General features: G+C 42.9%; 1 protein-coding gene across 1 annotated transcript; it reads left to right on the top strand.

The window, feature by feature from the left end:
* Positions 1-169: 169 nt before the first annotated feature.
* Positions 170-12,888, top strand: LOC119434530 (histone H3.v1-like). Its single transcript, XM_037701675.2, has 4 exons — positions 170-736; positions 3,365-3,740; positions 4,207-4,380; positions 12,289-12,888. Exons 1-4 carry the CDS (start codon positions 513-515, stop codon positions 12,622-12,624), a joined length of 1,110 nt encoding a protein of 369 aa, XP_037557603.1. The 5' UTR covers positions 170-512; the 3' UTR covers positions 12,625-12,888.
* Positions 12,889-18,701: the final 5,813 nt, after the last annotated feature.

Below are 18,701 nucleotides of genomic sequence, written 5' to 3' on the forward strand. Positions count from 1 at the left end.
TTGAACAACGCGCGGTCGGCGCATTTCGTTGAGGGCCAGAGCACCAACGCGCTACGGCGTCACTTGGCGCCACTATCATGCCTTCTCAAAATTCCCTAAACAATTCTATCCCTAGGTACATACAGCTAATCATAGAGTTAACTCTATGCCACGTGTTATGGCTAGGTACTAAGTTGGTTCTTTAATCTATGGTACTACTAGGTACCTAGGAGCGTAGTGTTGTGCGTTCTTTATTCTATGGTTGTGAAGGCATGATGGTTGGCCTAGTTGGGTTGGTTCTTTATTCTATAGTCCCTAGGCCAAAAGAACTCGGTGAACTCTGCAATATTCGTTTTCCCGTGCTTGTTGGAGCGGGCTTTTAAATATGTTACGGAAAGAGTGGTGAGTGCAACGAATGTTCGTACTTTAAAACAAGTGCAAGAGTTGTGTGCGGGTGGCCGTCGACACTTCAAGCAGTTTGCTTTGAACTCTCATGCCCCGCAACGCAGTAGAACTGCTCAGTTTTGACACACATGGCATCACAACGCTTTCTACACTCAAGTGCCAGCTTTGCAAGCCGCAGCTCAAGCTCATCGCGGCCGCGTCCAGGCAGCGGCCAGTGGCGAACTCTTGCAAACTGGGCGATGTCAAGATCGTCATCGGAGGCGTCTCTCAGTTCGACTATGTTGAAAGAAAGTGATCATGAAGATGACTTGCCTAACGAGTCGCAGGCGCGTCAGCAACATTCACTAGCAAGGTCAGTATTCGAGCAAGCTTCTGACTGGTGTTGCAGAAGTCGCGGGGCGCGGTAGCGCTGAACTTAGCGTTACAAGTTGGGGTCTGGGCGTGATTATATTTCTTTAACGGTTTATGGGATGCGGAAGCGTTAAATGGTTCGTTGAGCGAAAAAGCCGGTGTCTGTAGCAGCAAAACGGCACCTAAATTCCCTTTGGCTGCGGCGCCACGGCACGAGCGCGCCTCGACCGAGTAGAGCGGGCGGTACACATGTTTTTCGCTAGCGCGCCAGGTGTTGCGTGAGGGAAGAAGGCATCGCCGCAACCTAGGTCACCCTTGCTCTCGGAAGCCTGTGTCATCCGCGCTTTCCCTGTCCGCTCAAGCTTTCGCCTGCGTTCCAACTGCGCCTCAGTAAGGCCAAATCAAAACGCGCTCGCTTGCCCGCGAGGAGTTCATAACTCTAAGGACCGCTCAGCGGCGTTCAATGGCATTAACGCTTTCGCATTCACAACTCGTAAGAAGTGCTTAGGTGTCCTCGTTTTTTTTTTTTTTTTTTTGCTAGTTTTAACAACGTGTCATTATTTCGTATTATTGGCGGCGGGTGCCTCCAGGACACCAAAGCGGCAACGGGGACACCAAAGCTAGAAACCGGACTGGTCCATGGGTTGGGTACCAATTTTGTATGTGAACACCCCCTGGCACGCTCCAGCCTCGGCGGCCCCAACCCACGGACTGCCCTGCTTCCAGCTTTGCTCCCCCCCGCTGCCCCTTGGGTGCCCTGGGGCTGTATTCTGAAACGTTCGCCTAGGCGAAATCAGCATGCGCGCTGATTGGCTGGTTGAGCAAATTGAATGACGTCGGGCTCAACCACCCAATCAGCTCATCCAATTTTGCTAAAACAGCCAATCCGCGCACGCCTGAAAGCGAAAAAAGAAATTTCGCCTAGGCGAACGTTTCAGAATACGGCCCCTGGAGATCCTGCGCAGCCCGCTTTATGATAATCTCATGTGCTCTTCTCCTGAAGCCTCCGTTGCCGGTTACATGTGCCCTCCTGGAGCAGTACTAGTAAAAAACCCAGTCTATTGTCACGACGAATAAAGCACCCCACAACGAAAAAAGCCCCCCGCAACTTCTGCATCACCAGTCAGAACCTTGCCAGAATTCGTGCTCATAGTTTCATATATGAAACTCGAACTCTGGTGCTCTAGTGTACTAGATTAGTTTATACATTGTACAGAGACAAGACGCTTGTTTAGAACGCGCTCCTGACAGCCTAAGCAGCAGCCAAAGCATTAGGCGACCAGTAGGCCATGAGGAGATGTCATCTCGTAAATGTAGCCATGCATGCATGCATATGCACATTCTGCCGGTTTCGTACCATGTGTTATAGCTAATGTCGCCAGCGTAAACCCGCCATGGTTGCTCAGTGGCTATGGTGTTGGGCTGCTGAGCACGAGGTCGCGGGATCAACTCCCGGCCACGGCGGCCGCATTTCGATGGGGGCGAAATGCGAAAACACCCGTGTACTTAGATTTAGATGCACATTAAAGAACCCCAGGTGGTCCAAATTTCCGGAGTCCCCCACTACGGCGTGCCTCATAATCAGATCGTAGTTTTGGCACGTGAAACCCCATAATTTAATTTCGCCAGCGTAGCCCAGAGCACGCACCTCGTGCTCTCTAGACGAGTGTCTTGAACTCTGTACTAGCGCCATTTTATAAGTCGGTGAACCTAACATTTCGTATGGGTCGTCTAACTTGGGGCATTCGTTTAAGGATGGTTTAAAACAGTAATTCAGTTTCTCTTGTGCTCTTTATGCCAAAAATTAGAAAAGCAATTCGTCAGGCCAGCTCTATGCAGCAGAGTCACTTAAAAAAATGGTGCAAATTTTGCTCTTCAGCCTTAGCTGTTCTGTGCACTGCCTTGGCTTGTATTACTGACATTATTTTTACTAAAATGCAAAAGGCGATACTGAAGATGATAGGGATCCTACAAAGGCTGGAAAATAAACTCAATGTTACCACGATTAGAAATGCTGCTCTTATTTCTGTAAAAACTAAGCATGCAATGAGCGCAGTTGCGGTAAAAATTATTCCAGAACATTCCTCTCTGACATCCCCTTATAACTTATTGTAAATTTGGCTTGTCTCCGGTTGCTTGTAATTAATAATAGGTCTGTATGGAAAGAATACAAGCTCTTTATTGACTCGGAAAGTGCTACCTTCAACTGAAGCTTTTTGCTGGGGCCTTATATGATAGTATGAACTGCATAGGCATCATGGTGTCATAACTGTCTGTTGCTAGTTGCCATAAGTTACTGAGCTGCAACAGCCTAACCTAGTCAACACTGTACACTATATTGGCTGCATGGTTTCGTTTGGTTTGTTTTAGTAATACATCTAATTTGTGTGCATTTTTTGTGTGCTTATGTTAATACTGTAACCAGCCTCACTTGGAGGGTTAGCCTGCAACAGAAAGCAATTCAGCCAAATTTTTTTATTATTGCATTAGATTCCTCCATCATTTGCAACAAAGTTACATGAAGTGTTGCAAGTGTAGGCAAAAAGCACAAAGCCCATAATTCTTAGGCATTATGTGTAGCAGTTGTTTTCTTTAATACGGGAGAAATTGCAAACCTTTGGTCATGCAGGAGCCCCCAGAGTCCACTGAGTGGCAACGCAAAATCCAAGTTACAGCATGAAAACGTGAAAAGGAAGCGAACGATAAGTGGAGCTGGCTTGCCTCCAGAAATGTCACCGAGAAAAGTATCCAGGCCTAAGCCTGAGAAAGTGGCAAGTTCCAAGGCCTCTCCATATTCTACCTCAGTAGCCAGTCCAGTAGTTGCAACACCTCGCAAATCATTCTGGAGTACTTCTTATCGTGAAGAGGCTGCTTCTGATTCCTCGGCACAAAATGTTCAGAGTGACAGGAAAAGTGTACCTGAAGAAAAATCTGCTGATGGGTTCAGCAGAGCAAGGAAGGGACAAGCTAATACAAGTTCGCAGTTTTCTACCAGAAGTCAACAGGTAAGACACCTGTTGATTAGGATAGGAAGTACCACTGACTTTGAAAAAAAAAAATTAACACTTCCAGCTATTAGTTGCTAGTATGAATCTGGCCATTAGCAAACATTTTCTAACAGCTAAAAAATTGTTTTGCATTTCTTCTGCTCTGGTTCCCCTGCACATGGCTTGGATGTAAAAGCTATGTGAAAATAAGGCTAGGGTCAAGAGTTTTTAACTTAATGATGACTGCTACAGTGGCTGCCAGTTTGCAGCAACATGGGTTGTGATTTGTTACACGACATGCTGCAAATCGTAATGTACATGTATTTTGCTCTGGCCGGTATGAGATGACAACTCTACTGTCACTTTTCAGCATTCCCTTAGCTTTGAGTTTACCCATATATAAGTGTGGTTATTGCAAATCTTTAAAACAACATCGTTAGCAACGCCTTGTCGCATGCAGTTGAAGACCTAAGAGGATTTGCAGGATCCTGCACCTGGTTCCTCTCGTCATAAAGATGCCACTTCAGGGCTTGAAAGAACACTGGCCTCAACTTCAAGTAGCAGGATGACATTAAAAGAAAAGCCTGCTGTCAAAATCAGCACAGTAAGGCATGGACATGAATCTTCCACTTACCAGTCAACAAGTAAACGCAAGCAGGTGAGTGTAGATATTTCTTTAAAAGAAAAAAAAAGATAAATAAAAAGTGCATTTCATCATCATCAGCAGCAGCAGCCTATATTTATGTCCACTGCAGGACGAAGGCCTCTCCCTGCGATCTCCAATTACTCGTCTTGCGCTAGCCGATTCCAACTTGCGGCCATAGTGTCTATGCTACACAGCTGCGTGGTGTCCGAGATTGCACAGGTGTGCCGTTGCGATCTCAGGTCATGCCAAGGAGCTGCATGTTAGTTAATGCATCACTTCCGCAGTAATGACTGTGTTTGTCTCTCTCTCTCTCTCTGTGTCCCCCCCTTGATGTCAGTATTAAAAATGGCTGTTTTTGCAAGCTTTTTAGAAACTTCCCCTGGTATTTCAAACGTCAAATTTTTCAGAGTGTCCTCTATATCTACATTATCTTCAACTAGGTTTTTTAGGTGGTCGAAAATTTCGTTGCAGGATTGCTTAAATCTTGTGTGGAGTTTGAAGTGGCTCAACGATGTCAGTGTGGCTTAAAGTACCTGAGGCCACTATTGACACATGCACACACCCATGAGGAAAGGTGCACAAAGATGTCTGGTTTGCCGAAAAACCTTATTTCTTCTTAACTTAGGTGCACAGCCTAAAACTGACAAGCACACTGTGGGGAATTTCAGGTTTCAACTGCAGTCCTCAATTATAATTTACATGTGTAGGCTGCTGTGATTTTTTTTAATTTTTTTTGAACTCTTGGGTTCATATACTTTTGCTCACAGGTGCATAACTCATCCCGTTCAAAAGGCCCATCTGCAGTCGCCTGTTAACGTGCTCAGTCGTGGTTACCTCTGGTATAATCCTGATACTTGCATTCCTGAAAATGCCATTGTTATCCTCTATTAATCAGGCCATGCTGCTTAGTAGACATGGAGGGATGAGTATTTTAATGGCAGGAAATATATATCTCTGCCAGTGCTAGTGCTTTCTGCACTAGTTCAGGAAGCACAACACTTTCGACATTCTTTATTAATGTGCACCCTTAAAGGAGTAATGACATGAAAATCTTGTCTCATCTTTTAAGCGAAGCGTTATTGGCTCATAAGTTTTGGCGGTGGTGGTGGTGTCACGCAGAAAAGTGGGCCGATCCTGGTGATAGTGCAGAAAGGGTCCAAGCTCAATGGTACATACCAGGGGGAAAAAAGAAACAAAGAGAGAAAGGAAGAGAGAGATAAAGAAAGAAAATCGCCAGCCCTTCCCCTGTCGAGAAAATGGGGGTATGCGAAGGTTGTCGTGTGTGTACTTGACCTACTACTTTCCCTTCCCTTTCCTACTACTTTTGTTTCCCTTTCATGCAACTTTTCCTTCCGTTGCGTTGTACGTTTTCTTCCCTCGATGCATATATTTAATAAACGTTTGTTTTATTACCATGACATGTCGTGAACTTTACGTTACCCTGACGAAGGTCAGATACACACACGACAAACTTCGCATACCCCCCTTTTCTCAACAGGGGAAGGGCTAGTGAATTTTTCCCCCCTTTTTTTTTATAGAGCTCTTGACTTCATAATTATAGTAAGAAGCCTCAATTCCTCGAGAGCGCCATAAATAATGAATTGTAGTTCCTTTTAATGTGACTCAATATTAACAAGTACAGCATAGCAGCTTTGGATGATAAAAAGGAGACTATTCACATCACCGAAAGCGGAGGAGGTACTTGCATGGTATTATCAACAGCTGAAGAGCGCTCCAGTGAGCCTGGTGCAGGGATTGAAGGCTGTGCAATGACCATGTTGCCAAAAGCTGCCAAATTGGCCCTTCCAATTGTACACTTCTCTTGGAAACGAAGCGGTACCTGCGCTTCCCTCTTGTCCTGTCGAGTGCTGAATGGATTCAGCTTTCGGCAGCACGGTCATTATGTGTGTACGTATATGCATCAGTGGTATTTGGTACTACGAGAACACCACATCAAGTTTTGGTGAAGTGAATGGTCTCCTCTTTTTCACGTCCAAGGTTATGCTGCAGTTCGCAATTACACTTTTGAACTGGTCACATTGAAAGGTAGCGTAATTATTTCTTGCATCTTTGAGGAGTTTGGGCTCCATAGTGTAATTACCCGCCATGGTTGCTTAGTGGCTATGGTGTTGGGCTGCTAAGCACGAGGTCGTGGGATCAAATCCCGGCCACGGCAGCCACATTTCGATGGGGGCGAAATGCAAAAACACCCGTGTACGTACTTAGATTTAGGTGCACATTAAAGAACCCCAGGTGGTCCAAATTATTTCGGAGTCCCCAGCTATGGCATGCCTCATAATCAGATTGTGGTTTTGGCACATAAAACCCGAAAATTTAATTTAATTTTCTTTCCATAGCGTAATTACTAGGTGAACAGCTATCCATTAAAGAATTAAACATGTCACAAGTTTTGTCATTACTCCTTTAAAAAAGGAAGAGTTGGGTCTTGGACCAAATATGTTTTTTTTTTTTTTTTCAATCATTATTATTCAAATTCTGCTGTAAGATTGTAGATACATGTAACTTTACATGCTTATTTTAAATATATGTGAGTTCCATTTTTGTTTAATTTGATTTCCTTTATATACAAGATTTCCTGACTTTATCTTGTGAACTTTGCAAAAAAATAGTTCTTCAGATGTTCTTAAAAGGCATCAATGGCTCTTGCGTGATTCGAGAAATCTGATTAGACAACCTTGTTGTACTGTCTACTTTCGAATATAAGTTGCGAGACTTCCAAAAAATGTTTGACGTCAATACTCGGGAGAGTGTTTTTTTGCAAGTGGGGGGGGGGGGGGGGGCAACTCTTGTTCTAGGGTAGACAGATCAAATTAAAACAAAATTAGATAAACAAAGATAGGGCTTATATTTGAAATAAGCACATAAAATTACATGTATTTACAAGTTCTCATCACCATAACTTGAACAATAACGATTTTAAAAAATTTAGTCTAGCACTTAACTCCTTTCTTAATTTGACTGTCAAAAGGCCCATCTGCAGTCGCTTGTTAACGTGCTCAGTCATGGTTACCTCTGGTATAATCCTGATACTTGCATTCCTGACTATTGCTCCTATACTATGCTCCTATACTATTGAACTTTGATGTTATGCGGGAATCAGTTTCCCGTGAGTTAAAGTACAGGCATCTTGCAAGCTCTTTGTAGCCAACGACATGGTGCCATGATTGTTCATTACTGGTTTTGGAATGGAGGTGTTTACCGCTTTGTGAATAAAACAGCCCATCTAGATGGCAGGAGGAGATTCTGTAAGTTCGAAGCCTGGATAGTTGTCAGCAAACATTTATAAAGGTTCTGGATCTGTGAGTAGTCAAGACACTGCATTTCTAATAACTGCATGTCCTAAAGCACCAACAATCTTCATTGTTAATGTTAAGCATGAGCTTGACCAGGCTTCCAGGATGCCTTGGCATGTGAAGACGAATTATGGCACAGTGAGACTCGAGGTGCCTGCCCGGTCACTTCCAGGTTTCTACTCCAGGCAAAAGGTAGCACGTCAACATGACCAACAGTAAAGTTGCAGGGAACTGTTACTGTATGTGCTCAAGCATATGAAGAAGCCGCTCTTGTCGCTGGCAATGTTTTGTTAGTGCATGAGAGAGGGTGAAGTTCCTTCTCCTGGAGAATTCTTGCTCTCAGAGCACTTAACCAATAGCTTTTGCCCAATTTTTGTAACAGCTTAATGTGGAAGAACTGAAACTTGAGTGAGTAGGTAATTATTCTTGGTTAAACTGCAGTGCACACAAAAGACAAGAAGGTTAACACGTTCACTGCGGCAGAATTTTTTTAGGTCCTGATTTACATGCGGCATGACCCACCAGTGGGTCACGGTGTTCTGCATCTTTCTCAGGCTCCAAAGAGCCTGAGAAAGCGCCGCCACCATTGCTGCTAGTGATCGGCACCTTCATTTGAAAGATGTTTACCTATTTTTGGCCTTTATCGTGTGGTCTTGCGGTGAACCATGAAGTGCTGGCCATCAGAAAGCGGACTTAGCTTTCTTTTTTTTTAATAAGACTATTTAATTATTAAATAATTATATAAAATTAAAACTAAGTAAAGCTGCTCGGCAGCTTTATACAATGTTTGCATGTTCATCTTAAAATCCTACTCAGATTGTCGTTGAAGTTTACTCATTTCAAAGGTGTCACTTGAGTGCAGAATTGCAGCATGCATGTTTAAAATTATAGGTGGCAGTTTAATCATAGGTGACAGTTTAAAATCATAAGTGGCAGCTTTTTGTGTGTGGGTCACAGGTGGGTCACGCCGCACACATAATGCAAACACTTTCATTGAGTGCGTCATAGGGTGGGCCACAGCATTTCAGCTCGGCCAGATATTCTTGTATTTGTAACCTTATAAAATAAAAATATGTGCTGGCGTGGAGCAGAGGTAGAACACCCGGCTTCTAATCTGAAGGTCGTAATTCGAATCTTCCTCCAGTCCACTACATTTTCAGACATGCAGTGGCGCCTCACACCGGCAAAAAAAAAAAAAAAATTTGCCGAGAGCTAGTGGGGCTATACTAGTCCAGGTGCAACCAAATTAGGAAGGCCCACTAAGCTTCAACAAAGTCACTCCCTCACCAGAACAGGAATTGGCCTTCCTGGTACAGTATTCGGCCACCACCTCCATCGTGTCACAATTAACCCATGGCCCTCAGTCCCCAGCGGCTGCGGAGCACTTGACCAAGGTGGCGGTCAGACCTGTGACGTGGCAGAGAGTGCTAAGAATCTCTGGATCCGGACAGACCGCCACTGGAAACTGAATCTGGCAACGTTCAACACGCGAACGCTCTCGAGTGAGGCTAGCTTAGCGGAGCTGTTTGAGGATTGATCAGGCATTGCCTGGGATATATTGGCCTTAGTGAGGTTGGAAGAACTGGTGAGGCCTATACAGTGCTGACTAACGGCCACGTCCTCTGCTACAGAGGTCTTCCAGATAAGAGAGAATTCGGGCTAGGATGTCTAGTCCATAAGGACGTAACGGGCAACATTGATGAATTCTACAGTATTGATGAGAGGGTAGCAGTCGTAATAAAGCTGAATAGGAGGCACAGAATGAAGGTAGTAAAAGCCTACGCCCCAACCTCCAGTCACGATGATGAAGAAATGGAACAGTTTTATGAAGATGTTGAATTAGCAATGAAAAAGGTGCAAACTCAGTATACTGTAGTCATGGGCTACTTCAATGCAAAAGTGGGGAAAAAGCAGGCTGGTGAGCAAGCAATTGGCAACTACGGCATCGATTCTAGGAATGCTAGAGAAGAGATGTTGGTAGAATTCGCGGAAAAGAACAGGCTCCGAATAATGAATACGTTCTTCAGAAAGCGCAGCAACAGGAAGTGGACCTGGAAAAGCCCTGATGGAGAAACAAGGAATAAAATAGATTTCATACCCTCTGCCGATCACAGCATAGTGCAGGATGTAGAAGTGTTAGTTAGGGTAAAGTGCAGTGACCATACGTTAGTGAGGTCTAGGATTTCTCTCAATTTGAAGAGAGAAAGAGTAAAATTAGTCAAGGAAGAAATGGGCCAACCTAGACGCAGTAAGGGTAAAAGCAGACCAATTCAGGCTGGTGCTCGCAAACAAATATGCAGCTTTAGAACAGGAAGATGAAGACAACATAGAGGTAATGAGTGAAACTGTAACTAGGCTGATCTCAGAAGCAGCAATTGAAGTGGGAGGTAAGGCACCAAGGCAACCAGTAGGTAAGCTTTCCCAAGTGAAAAAGGAACTAATAAAGAAACGACAAAAGATGAAAGTGGCAAACTCGAGAGATGAGATAAAATTCGCTGAACTGTCAAAACTGATCAACATGAAGAAAGTAAGGGATATTCGAAATTATAATGTGGAAAAGATTGAGGAAGCAGTAAAATAAGGACGCAGCATGAAATCAGTGAAAAGAAAACTTGGCATAGGACAAGGGACAAGGCAACATGTATGAACTGAAAGATAAGCAGGGTAATATCAGCAATTTCGATGACATAGTAAAAGCAGCGGAAGAATTCTATACTAACCTGGTACAGTACCCAGAGCAGCCAAGCTACTTTCATTCGAAGTAGTGATGAACAGGATACAGAGGCACCTTCTATAACTAGCGATGAAGTTAGAAGGGCCTTGCAAGACATGTCCAGGGGAAAAGCTGCTGGAGAAGATGCAATAACAGTTCATTTAATCAAAGATGGAGGAGATATCATGCTTGAAAAGCTTGCGGCCCTTAATATGCAATGCCTCGCGACTTCGTGTACAAGAGAGCTGGAAGAACGCCAACATTATACTAATCCACAAGGAGGGAGACGTTAAAGAATTGCAGAATTATAGACCCATTAGCTTGCTTTCAGTATTGTATAAAATATTCACCAAGATAATTTCCAATAGAATCAGGGCATCACTTGACTTCAGTCAACCAAGAGAACAGGCTGGCTTCAGGAAGGGGTATTCTACAATGGATCATATCCACATCATCAATCAGGTAATCGAGAAATCTGTGGAGTACAATCAACCTCTCTATATGGCTTTCATAGATTATGAAAAGGCATTTGATTCAGTAGAGATACCAGCAGTCATAGAGGCATTGCGTAATCAAGGAGTACAGGAGGCATACGTGAATATCTTGGCAAATACCTGCAAAGATTCCACAGCTACCTTGGTTGAAAGTTACCTATCAAGAAAGGGGACAGGCAAGGAGACACAATCTCTCCAATGCTGTTCACTGCATGCTTAAAAGTATTATTCAAGCTCTTAGACTGGGAACGTTTAGGAGTGAGGATCAACGGCGAATATCTCGGCAACCTTCAGTTTGCAGATGACATTGCCCTATTCAGCAACAAAGGGGATGAATTACAACAAATTATTGAGGACCTTAAACGAGGAAGTGTAACAGTGGGGTTGACGATTAATACGCAGAAGACAAGATAATGTTCAATAGCCTTGCAAAGGAACAAGAATTCAGGATCGCCAGTCAGCCTCTAGAGCCTGTAAAGGAGTATGTTTGTCTAGGTCAATTACTCATAGGGGACCCTGATCATGAGAAGGAAATTAACAGAAGAATACAATTGGGTTGGAGTGCATACAGCAGGCACTACCAAATCCTGACTGGGAGCTTACCACTGTCATTAATGACAGTGGTAGAATGCAATGATTGTACGGTTTTCTTTTCAATTGAAAAGAAAAGTGTACAATCATTGCATTCTACCGGTGCTAACATATGGGGCAGAAACTTGGAGGTTAACAAAGAATCTTGAGAACAAGTTAAGGACCGCACAAAGAGCTATGAAACGAAAAATGTAAGGCCTAATGTTAAAAGACAGGAAGAGAGCGGCGTGGATCAGAGAGCAAACGGGTATAGCCGATATTCTAGTTGGCATTAAGAGGGAAAAAATGGAGCTGGCCAGGCCATGAAATGCGTAGGATGGATAACTGGTGGACCATTAGAGTTGAAGAATGAATACCAGAGAAGGGAAGTGCAGTCGAGGACAGCAGAAAACTAGGTGGGGTGATGAAGTTAGGAAATTTGCAGGCGCAAGTTGGAATCAGCTAGTGCATGAAAGGAGTAATTGGCGATCGCAGAGAGAGGCCTTCGTCCTGCAGTGGGCATAAATATAGGTTGATGATGACAATAAAAGTTATATCTCTGCATTCAAGTGCCGTAAAGTTATCACAGCCGCAAGCAGATGAATACATGTAATTTGGCTGCCAGATAGCAGGAATATAGGCAGTGACCCACGACGCAGTGAACATGTTACCATAAGAGGGCTTGGTCTTTTGTGCACGCTGCAGTTTTAACACGAAACTTAATGCAGCTTTCTTTAGGCACTGAGCTGCTATTCTTACAAGGGCTTGTGAAAATGACATTTAAGCACTTCCATGCTTTATTGTAATCAATGTCCTTTGTTTCCTGCAGGTTACACCGAAAAAAGCTGTGAGAAAGTCAGTAGGACACAAAGTGATGCGAGAGATTGAGCGTCACCGGTCATCTACAGCGACGCTTATCCCCTGCCTTCCATTTGCTCGTCTCGTGCGCGAGATTCTTTTTCGTATAACTGGTGGTGATTTTAAGATGCAGAAACTGGCCCTGAAAGCACTCCATGAAGCCAGTGAAGCATTCATTGTGGCACTTATGGAAGGCACTAATGTTCTGGCTCATCATTCTCACCGTGTCACAATTATGAGCAGGGATTTAGATACTTTGCTTACCTTGATAAAAAGCTATGGCAACCTGCAAGGCTGCCTCTCCTAAAGGAATTAAGATGCTTCTAATGCGAAATAGTCATCCACTAAAATGAAAGATTTGCCAGGTCTGTGTGGTAAGAACAAAAATAGTGAGAAATTTTAATGGCTTTTATTCTGCTTAACTCATAATCACGTTTGACTTATCAAGTTACATTGGAGTGAAATTTTTATTCCCGTGCTTGTGTTTTATTGTATACTATTTGAGCTGTCAAATAGTACAAATAAAGTGGTATAAAATCTGCAAGGTGACCTCTAACTAATATTCACTGAATATTGGCAGTATGTTCTTTGCTATCCATTCAACATTTAGCAAAAACACCCAACTCCTTACGGTCGCCGCTGGTGATTGATGAATGGGGTTTGACATCCCAAAGCAACACAGTACTATGAGACATGACATGGTGCAGGGCTCCAGGTTAACTTTGTCCACCTGGGTTTCTAACTCGGTAATGTGCACACAATGCTTGCGACGTGAGTTATCTTACATTGCACTCCCGTGGCTGTGGCAGCTGGGAATCAAACCCACAACCGCGTGCCCAATAGCAGAATTTGGCTTCTGAGTCGCCATGGCAGTCACAGTGGACATTCATTCATCAGGCACTTAAAGGTATGTACTCTGAATGACCGTGAGGCATCCCGGGTATGTCCGTGTGCTATCTAAAACTATTTAATTTGTGAAACACTTGACTAAGATGGCAATACTGCTCTGCTGTTAACTGCTCTCAACTACTGTAAACATGCCCTTCACTGTACAAAAGTGCCCTAATATCTAGACTACTTTAATTGTAGGCTATACATAGGCTGCTTGTAGTTTGTCAAGTTTCAAAAAACATTGATGAGCACCAGAAATGCTGTGAGAAGCCGTAGTATGCTAGCATGGCATCCTCACTATATACTCTGCATGAAAACACTGTGGCAGCATCCATTCCAAAGCAGCGAACATATTCGAAGTATGAGAGAAGCTGCACCAATAGTCAATAGTGTGTTGTCTGGAGATAAGTCTTCAGTACCAAATTATCATCCGATATCTCTTGCTAGCACTTTGTGTAAGTTGTTCGAACACATTATCCTAAAACATAACCGTTTTTCTTGAGAAACTAAATTTCTTGTCCCCTAATCAGCATGGATTTCGTAGCGGTTTGTCCACTATTACACAGCTAACCGAGGTAGTTCATGACCTCACACTTAACATCAATAATCGCGCCCAAATGGACATGATTTTACTTGATTTATCAAAGGCCTTTGATTGTGTATGTCACAGTAAACGAAGAGGGATTAGTTTTTTTCATGGATAAAAGATTTTTTACCCGCCGGGGTGGCTCAGTCAGCTAAGGCGTTGCGCTGCTGAGCACGAGATCGCGGGATCGAATCCTGGCCGCGGCGACCGCATTTCGATGGAGGCGAAATGCAAAAACGCTCGTGTACTTGCGTTGTAGTGCACGTTAAAGAACCCCAGGTGGTCAAAATTATTCCGGAGCCCTCCACTACGGCGTGCCTCATAATCAGAGCTGGTTTTGGCACGTAACACCCCAGAAAGAAGAAGGATAAAAGATTTTTTAACCAACCGATGCTTTTCGAAAGTGTTAAATCAGAAACAGTCCTGGTAACTTCTGAAGTTCAAGGTTCCGTTCTGGGACCACTGTTATTTCTAATCTTTATAAATGACATTACAGAAAAATTGACTAGTATCAAGGTCTTTGCAGATGACTGCATTATTTATAAGGAAATTCACAGCATCACAGACCACCTTAAACTCAATGCATCCCTTGATAAGCTAATAGACTGGTGCGCTAAATGGCAAATGTCCATTAATCTAAAAAAAATCCGTAACCATTGCAGTAACACGTAAACAGAACCCGTCCCAATTCACTTGCACTATTAATGGTAAACCACTAGCGAATGTTGAACAACATAAGTGTTTAGGAGTGACGTTGACGTCTGGCCTGGGATGGGACACACACGTTGCCACACTATGCAAAAAAAAAATGAATTAAAATTAAATTATGGGGTTTTATGTGCCAAAACCACGATCTGATTATGAGGCACGCCGTAGTGGGGGACTCCGGAAATTTGGACCACCTGGGGTTCTTTAACGTGCACCTAAATATCCAACACTATGCAAGCTGTTCTATGTAAAAAGATGTTTAAGAATGGCAGCCACATCCTCAAAGCTACTAGCATACACTACATTCGTAAGACCAGTGTTAGAATATGCTAACACAGTTTGGTCTCCTCATTTCCCAACTAGTACAACAAAATTGGAGTCGGTACAGCGCAAAGCCATAAGATTTGTGTATAACAAGTATAAACGCACGGACTCTCTCACTAACCTTCTGGCTTCTGGCGTTAGGACACTATCCACAAGGGCAAAGCAGGCACGTCTCAAGTTTTTGTACCAACTGCTGCATGACAGCTACAAGATAGATGTGTCTAAGTATGTCGCATTTTCACAGTCGCACCAGACTTGTCATAAGCATAAATATACATTAACTAAATATTCTTTCAACAACGACTCGTTTGGCCAATCATTTTTTTCCACTTACGATACGCGAATGAAATCGGTTAAAGCCATACGTCACGGACGCCGAAGCAGTGTCCGCTTTCACAGCAAAGTTAGAACATACATCTAACCTGTAGTACCATTGCCATTGCCGCGCACACTCTCTCATTTGAACGCTAGTTCCGTTTTCTTAGCTTCCTGCACTTATACAATGTATTTCCTTTCCTAATATTTGCTGGTGATGGCCGATGAAATGTGTACCGGTTTTCTTGGTGAAAGGGGAAATTGCTTATGCTATTGCACATAACTTCGTTCTTGTACTATCACTTACTTCTTTATTCCATTCCCACTTTTGTAACAGATTGCAATCCTCTGCCTGGTTGTGCTTCGCTTTTTTATTTTTCAGTGTTATTTCGTGGTGTTTGCACATTGCGCATGATCGATACGGCGTAGATTCTCTTTGCTTGGCAAACTGGTTGTAATCCTTCCTCGGTGGCTGTGCTTCACACTTTTCTTTTCTGGCTTTTCTTTTTGTGTGTGCAGCATGCATGTTTTCGAAATGTTAATTTGAATTTGTGTGTGATCTTTGCTTTAGATACTCTCTATAGAAGCTTGCTATCTTTTCTTTTTTCTCGAATAATATTTTTTTCTCTTGTAAGCACGACGTGCTTGATTGTGCACTGTTAAACTTTATTACAATATTGATGTTTTTTGCATGGAAAACTGCTTAGACCACATTTATTGCTTTAATGCTACCCTGGCGGATGTGCTTTGGTATTTCTTTTTTTGTACAGTGCGCATGTTTTCAAAATGTAGATTCTTTTTCTCTCTTTTTTTCTTTTTAAACATGATTATCTGTGTAATGCCCACCTGGGGTGCGATCGCACAAACAGCTCGCTTTCCGCACGTTCGGTTTGACTGCTATGTCACAAAGTGGGAAAGCTGCGGTACCGCCCCGCTGTCTCTGACGGCCGCTGACGCAATCACAATTCTGACCGATCACGAGAAGGCAAGCGAAGGAATGAAAAAGCGAGCTGTTTGCGCAATCGCACCCCTGCTATGCTCTCAACTGAGAGTGGCAGTATTGAAAATAAAATTAAAATAAAATAAATAAATATTGCACGCAATAGGGACTCCTTCCCTTAATTGTGCGAGATCTTAGATTGTGTGTGATTAGTAGTCTTAAAGGCTTTGTAAAGAATTTCTAGCCTTTTATGGTCTGTAGCACTGAACACACAACTTCTTTCTATGATGTAATAAATGTGAAGGTTCAATGGACTTGGACACCCACTTTGGCATTATGCTTTATGTTCTATTATGTAAGGTTACCCAGCATATTCTCCTGCATGGATCCTTGGACACATGTGCTGTCAAATTTCGGGACCATAGTCCTTTAATTCATGTCTGCATGTACTTCAATTGGTATAGTGCGTATGCAGCTAATAAACTGAGATCGTTGATACACCTGGTTTGGTCTTACAAACTATAACAAGCATAAGACTTGAGCAAAAAGAAGAGCTATATAAGAGCTCACAGTAAACATAAACTTGCCACATGAACCAAATGGAGTACACATTTTGTGCCTCTGTAGGCTATGAACTTGACAAAGTTTCAACATTTTCAGCTCCAATGCATGTTTGCAGCATGTGAAGGAACCTTCTGGTATAAGTGGACAGTTTGACACTGTGGAGCTTCATTGAAATATTATTTGTAGACTAACACATAGTCACAAAAGTCAATTAGGCATAGTATGCATTGGCATCAACCTCTGAATATGTATACTTTATTTTCTGCTTTTGTTGACACTTGAAGCATATTTCGTTTTGTATTCTTTTGCTTTAATGACGTAGGTAAAATCCACCATGTATTTACAGTGCTAGCAATTTTTCATTGGTTTTCTTTCAAAGGGTTGGCTGTTGTATTAGGGTGTCCAAGCTATTATGCATCGTATCTTCTAAAGAGACAGGCCATTCTATGCCAAGATAACCAAGTGCATATTGTTCACAGTTGAGTAGAGCAGCCACAGTAACTTTTCTGATGCAATTGAATTCATCAATTGCAATTAGCTAATTTTTTTAATTACTTCTCTGCGTGCTGTCGATGAAGAACTTGCAGAAAATTGAAAGAAACTTAAATCTGGCATGTTTTCAGCCAGGTACATTTTGCCCGTTTATTTTTTTCCAGCTGATAATTTAGAGGCCTGCGAGAAATAATTAAAAAAAAAATACCATGTGACTAACTGTTCGCCCGCATGTGACCCACGGCCGCTGGATAAAAACACCGTGTTTTTATCCAGCGGCCGTGACAGGAGTTAGCAAGCGCACTCTTTCCACGACGGATCAACCACACCTCTTTCCTTATCAAGAGCAAAAGAAGCAATACTAGATATAGCAGTTGAAGCACTAGCTGGATTACATTTAAGAAAATGTTTTGGTCTTCGCAGCTGGGAGCACAGTCTCGATTCAATACAGGCAAACTTCACAGGAAAATTGAGCCTGAGTAGAACTACCAGCGGCTGCGCCACGTTCCTCAAAATTCGTGCTCAAGCACGTCAGTTCACTTACTCGCGCATTATCCACAACAGCACGTCCCACGAAGGACGCTTAAAAAAATCTTTGCACGGCAACGGCAGCAAGCGTATAGAACGATCAAGCCTTTCGATCATTAGAGAAAAAAGTGCTGCCTAGGTGAAAGCACACGTGTGCATACACAGCAAATTCAACAAACAAGAGCAACAGCCTGAAAAACGGAATAGAATGCAGGGCCGGTATTTTGTAGCGATGCCTTTTCGCGCTTATCGCGCATTGACAGTGGTCAGTGCGACGGTCCGCTTGCGTTATCAACGGGATCAGCCGGCCGTGAGCGGTGGATGATAAGACTAGTATGGAATAAGTCGTAAGGCATCGCTACAAAATTGCGGCCCAAGTGTAGCTCGTGAACGCAAGCACAGACATCATCCGGTTCTTTCAGCGCAACTAGAATATTGCAGCACGTAATCAAGTAAGGAATTATAAAAGCAACAAGAGTTGAAGCAGCGCGCGCAAAACTAGGCGATAAGCTGACACTAGAATAATATTCTAGCACATAATAAAGTAAGGAACCATAAAATTATGTTTTAACTTAGCACAAAAGTTTAAGCAGCGCGCGCAAAACTAAACCGGAACATGCCATACTCGTTTAAACTAAAGTCCCTATATATTTTTGTGCTTTCTATTTTGCAGGAAATCTAGGGACTTCAGTTTAAACAACGACGACGTGGGACTAGCCGGGGTGGGTGTGCGCGATGAGTTCGCATCGTTCGCGTCCTCGCCAGACTTCCAATGAAGTTCTCTCACGCTCACGCACTCAAACCACTTGATAACTGGGCTGTTACATTCATGGTATATATATATATATATATATATATATATATATATATATATATATATATATATATATACACAGCAGTTTGTTTTCATAGAGTTTCTAGTGAGAAACTCTATGTTTGCGTGTATGTTCGTTTCCTTCATACAACAGTGTAGAAACTCTATGGTTTTGACCACGCGCGTGTCAGCAGTTATCGCCAAAAATTTTAATTAAATAAA

This window comes from Dermacentor silvarum, chromosome 1 (genome assembly GCF_013339745.2).
Source record: "Dermacentor silvarum isolate Dsil-2018 chromosome 1, BIME_Dsil_1.4, whole genome shotgun sequence".
Lineage (NCBI taxonomy): Eukaryota > Metazoa > Arthropoda > Arachnida > Ixodida > Ixodidae > Dermacentor > Dermacentor silvarum.

What these genes read in the sequence shown, in the direction of transcription:
- LOC119434530 (XM_037701675.2), top strand. Translation starts at nt 513, where the DNA reads ATGGCATCACAACGCTTTCTACACTCAAGTGCCAGCTTTGCAAGCCGC. An exon ending in TTTCTACCAGAAGTCAACAG is followed by an intron (nt 3,741 to 4,206) that starts GTAAGACACCTG and finishes GAGGATTTGCAG; the next exon opens with GATCCTGCACCTGGTTCCTC. An exon ending in CAACAAGTAAACGCAAGCAG is followed by an intron (nt 4,381 to 12,288) that starts GTGAGTGTAGAT and finishes TGTTTCCTGCAG; the next exon opens with GTTACACCGAAAAAAGCTGT.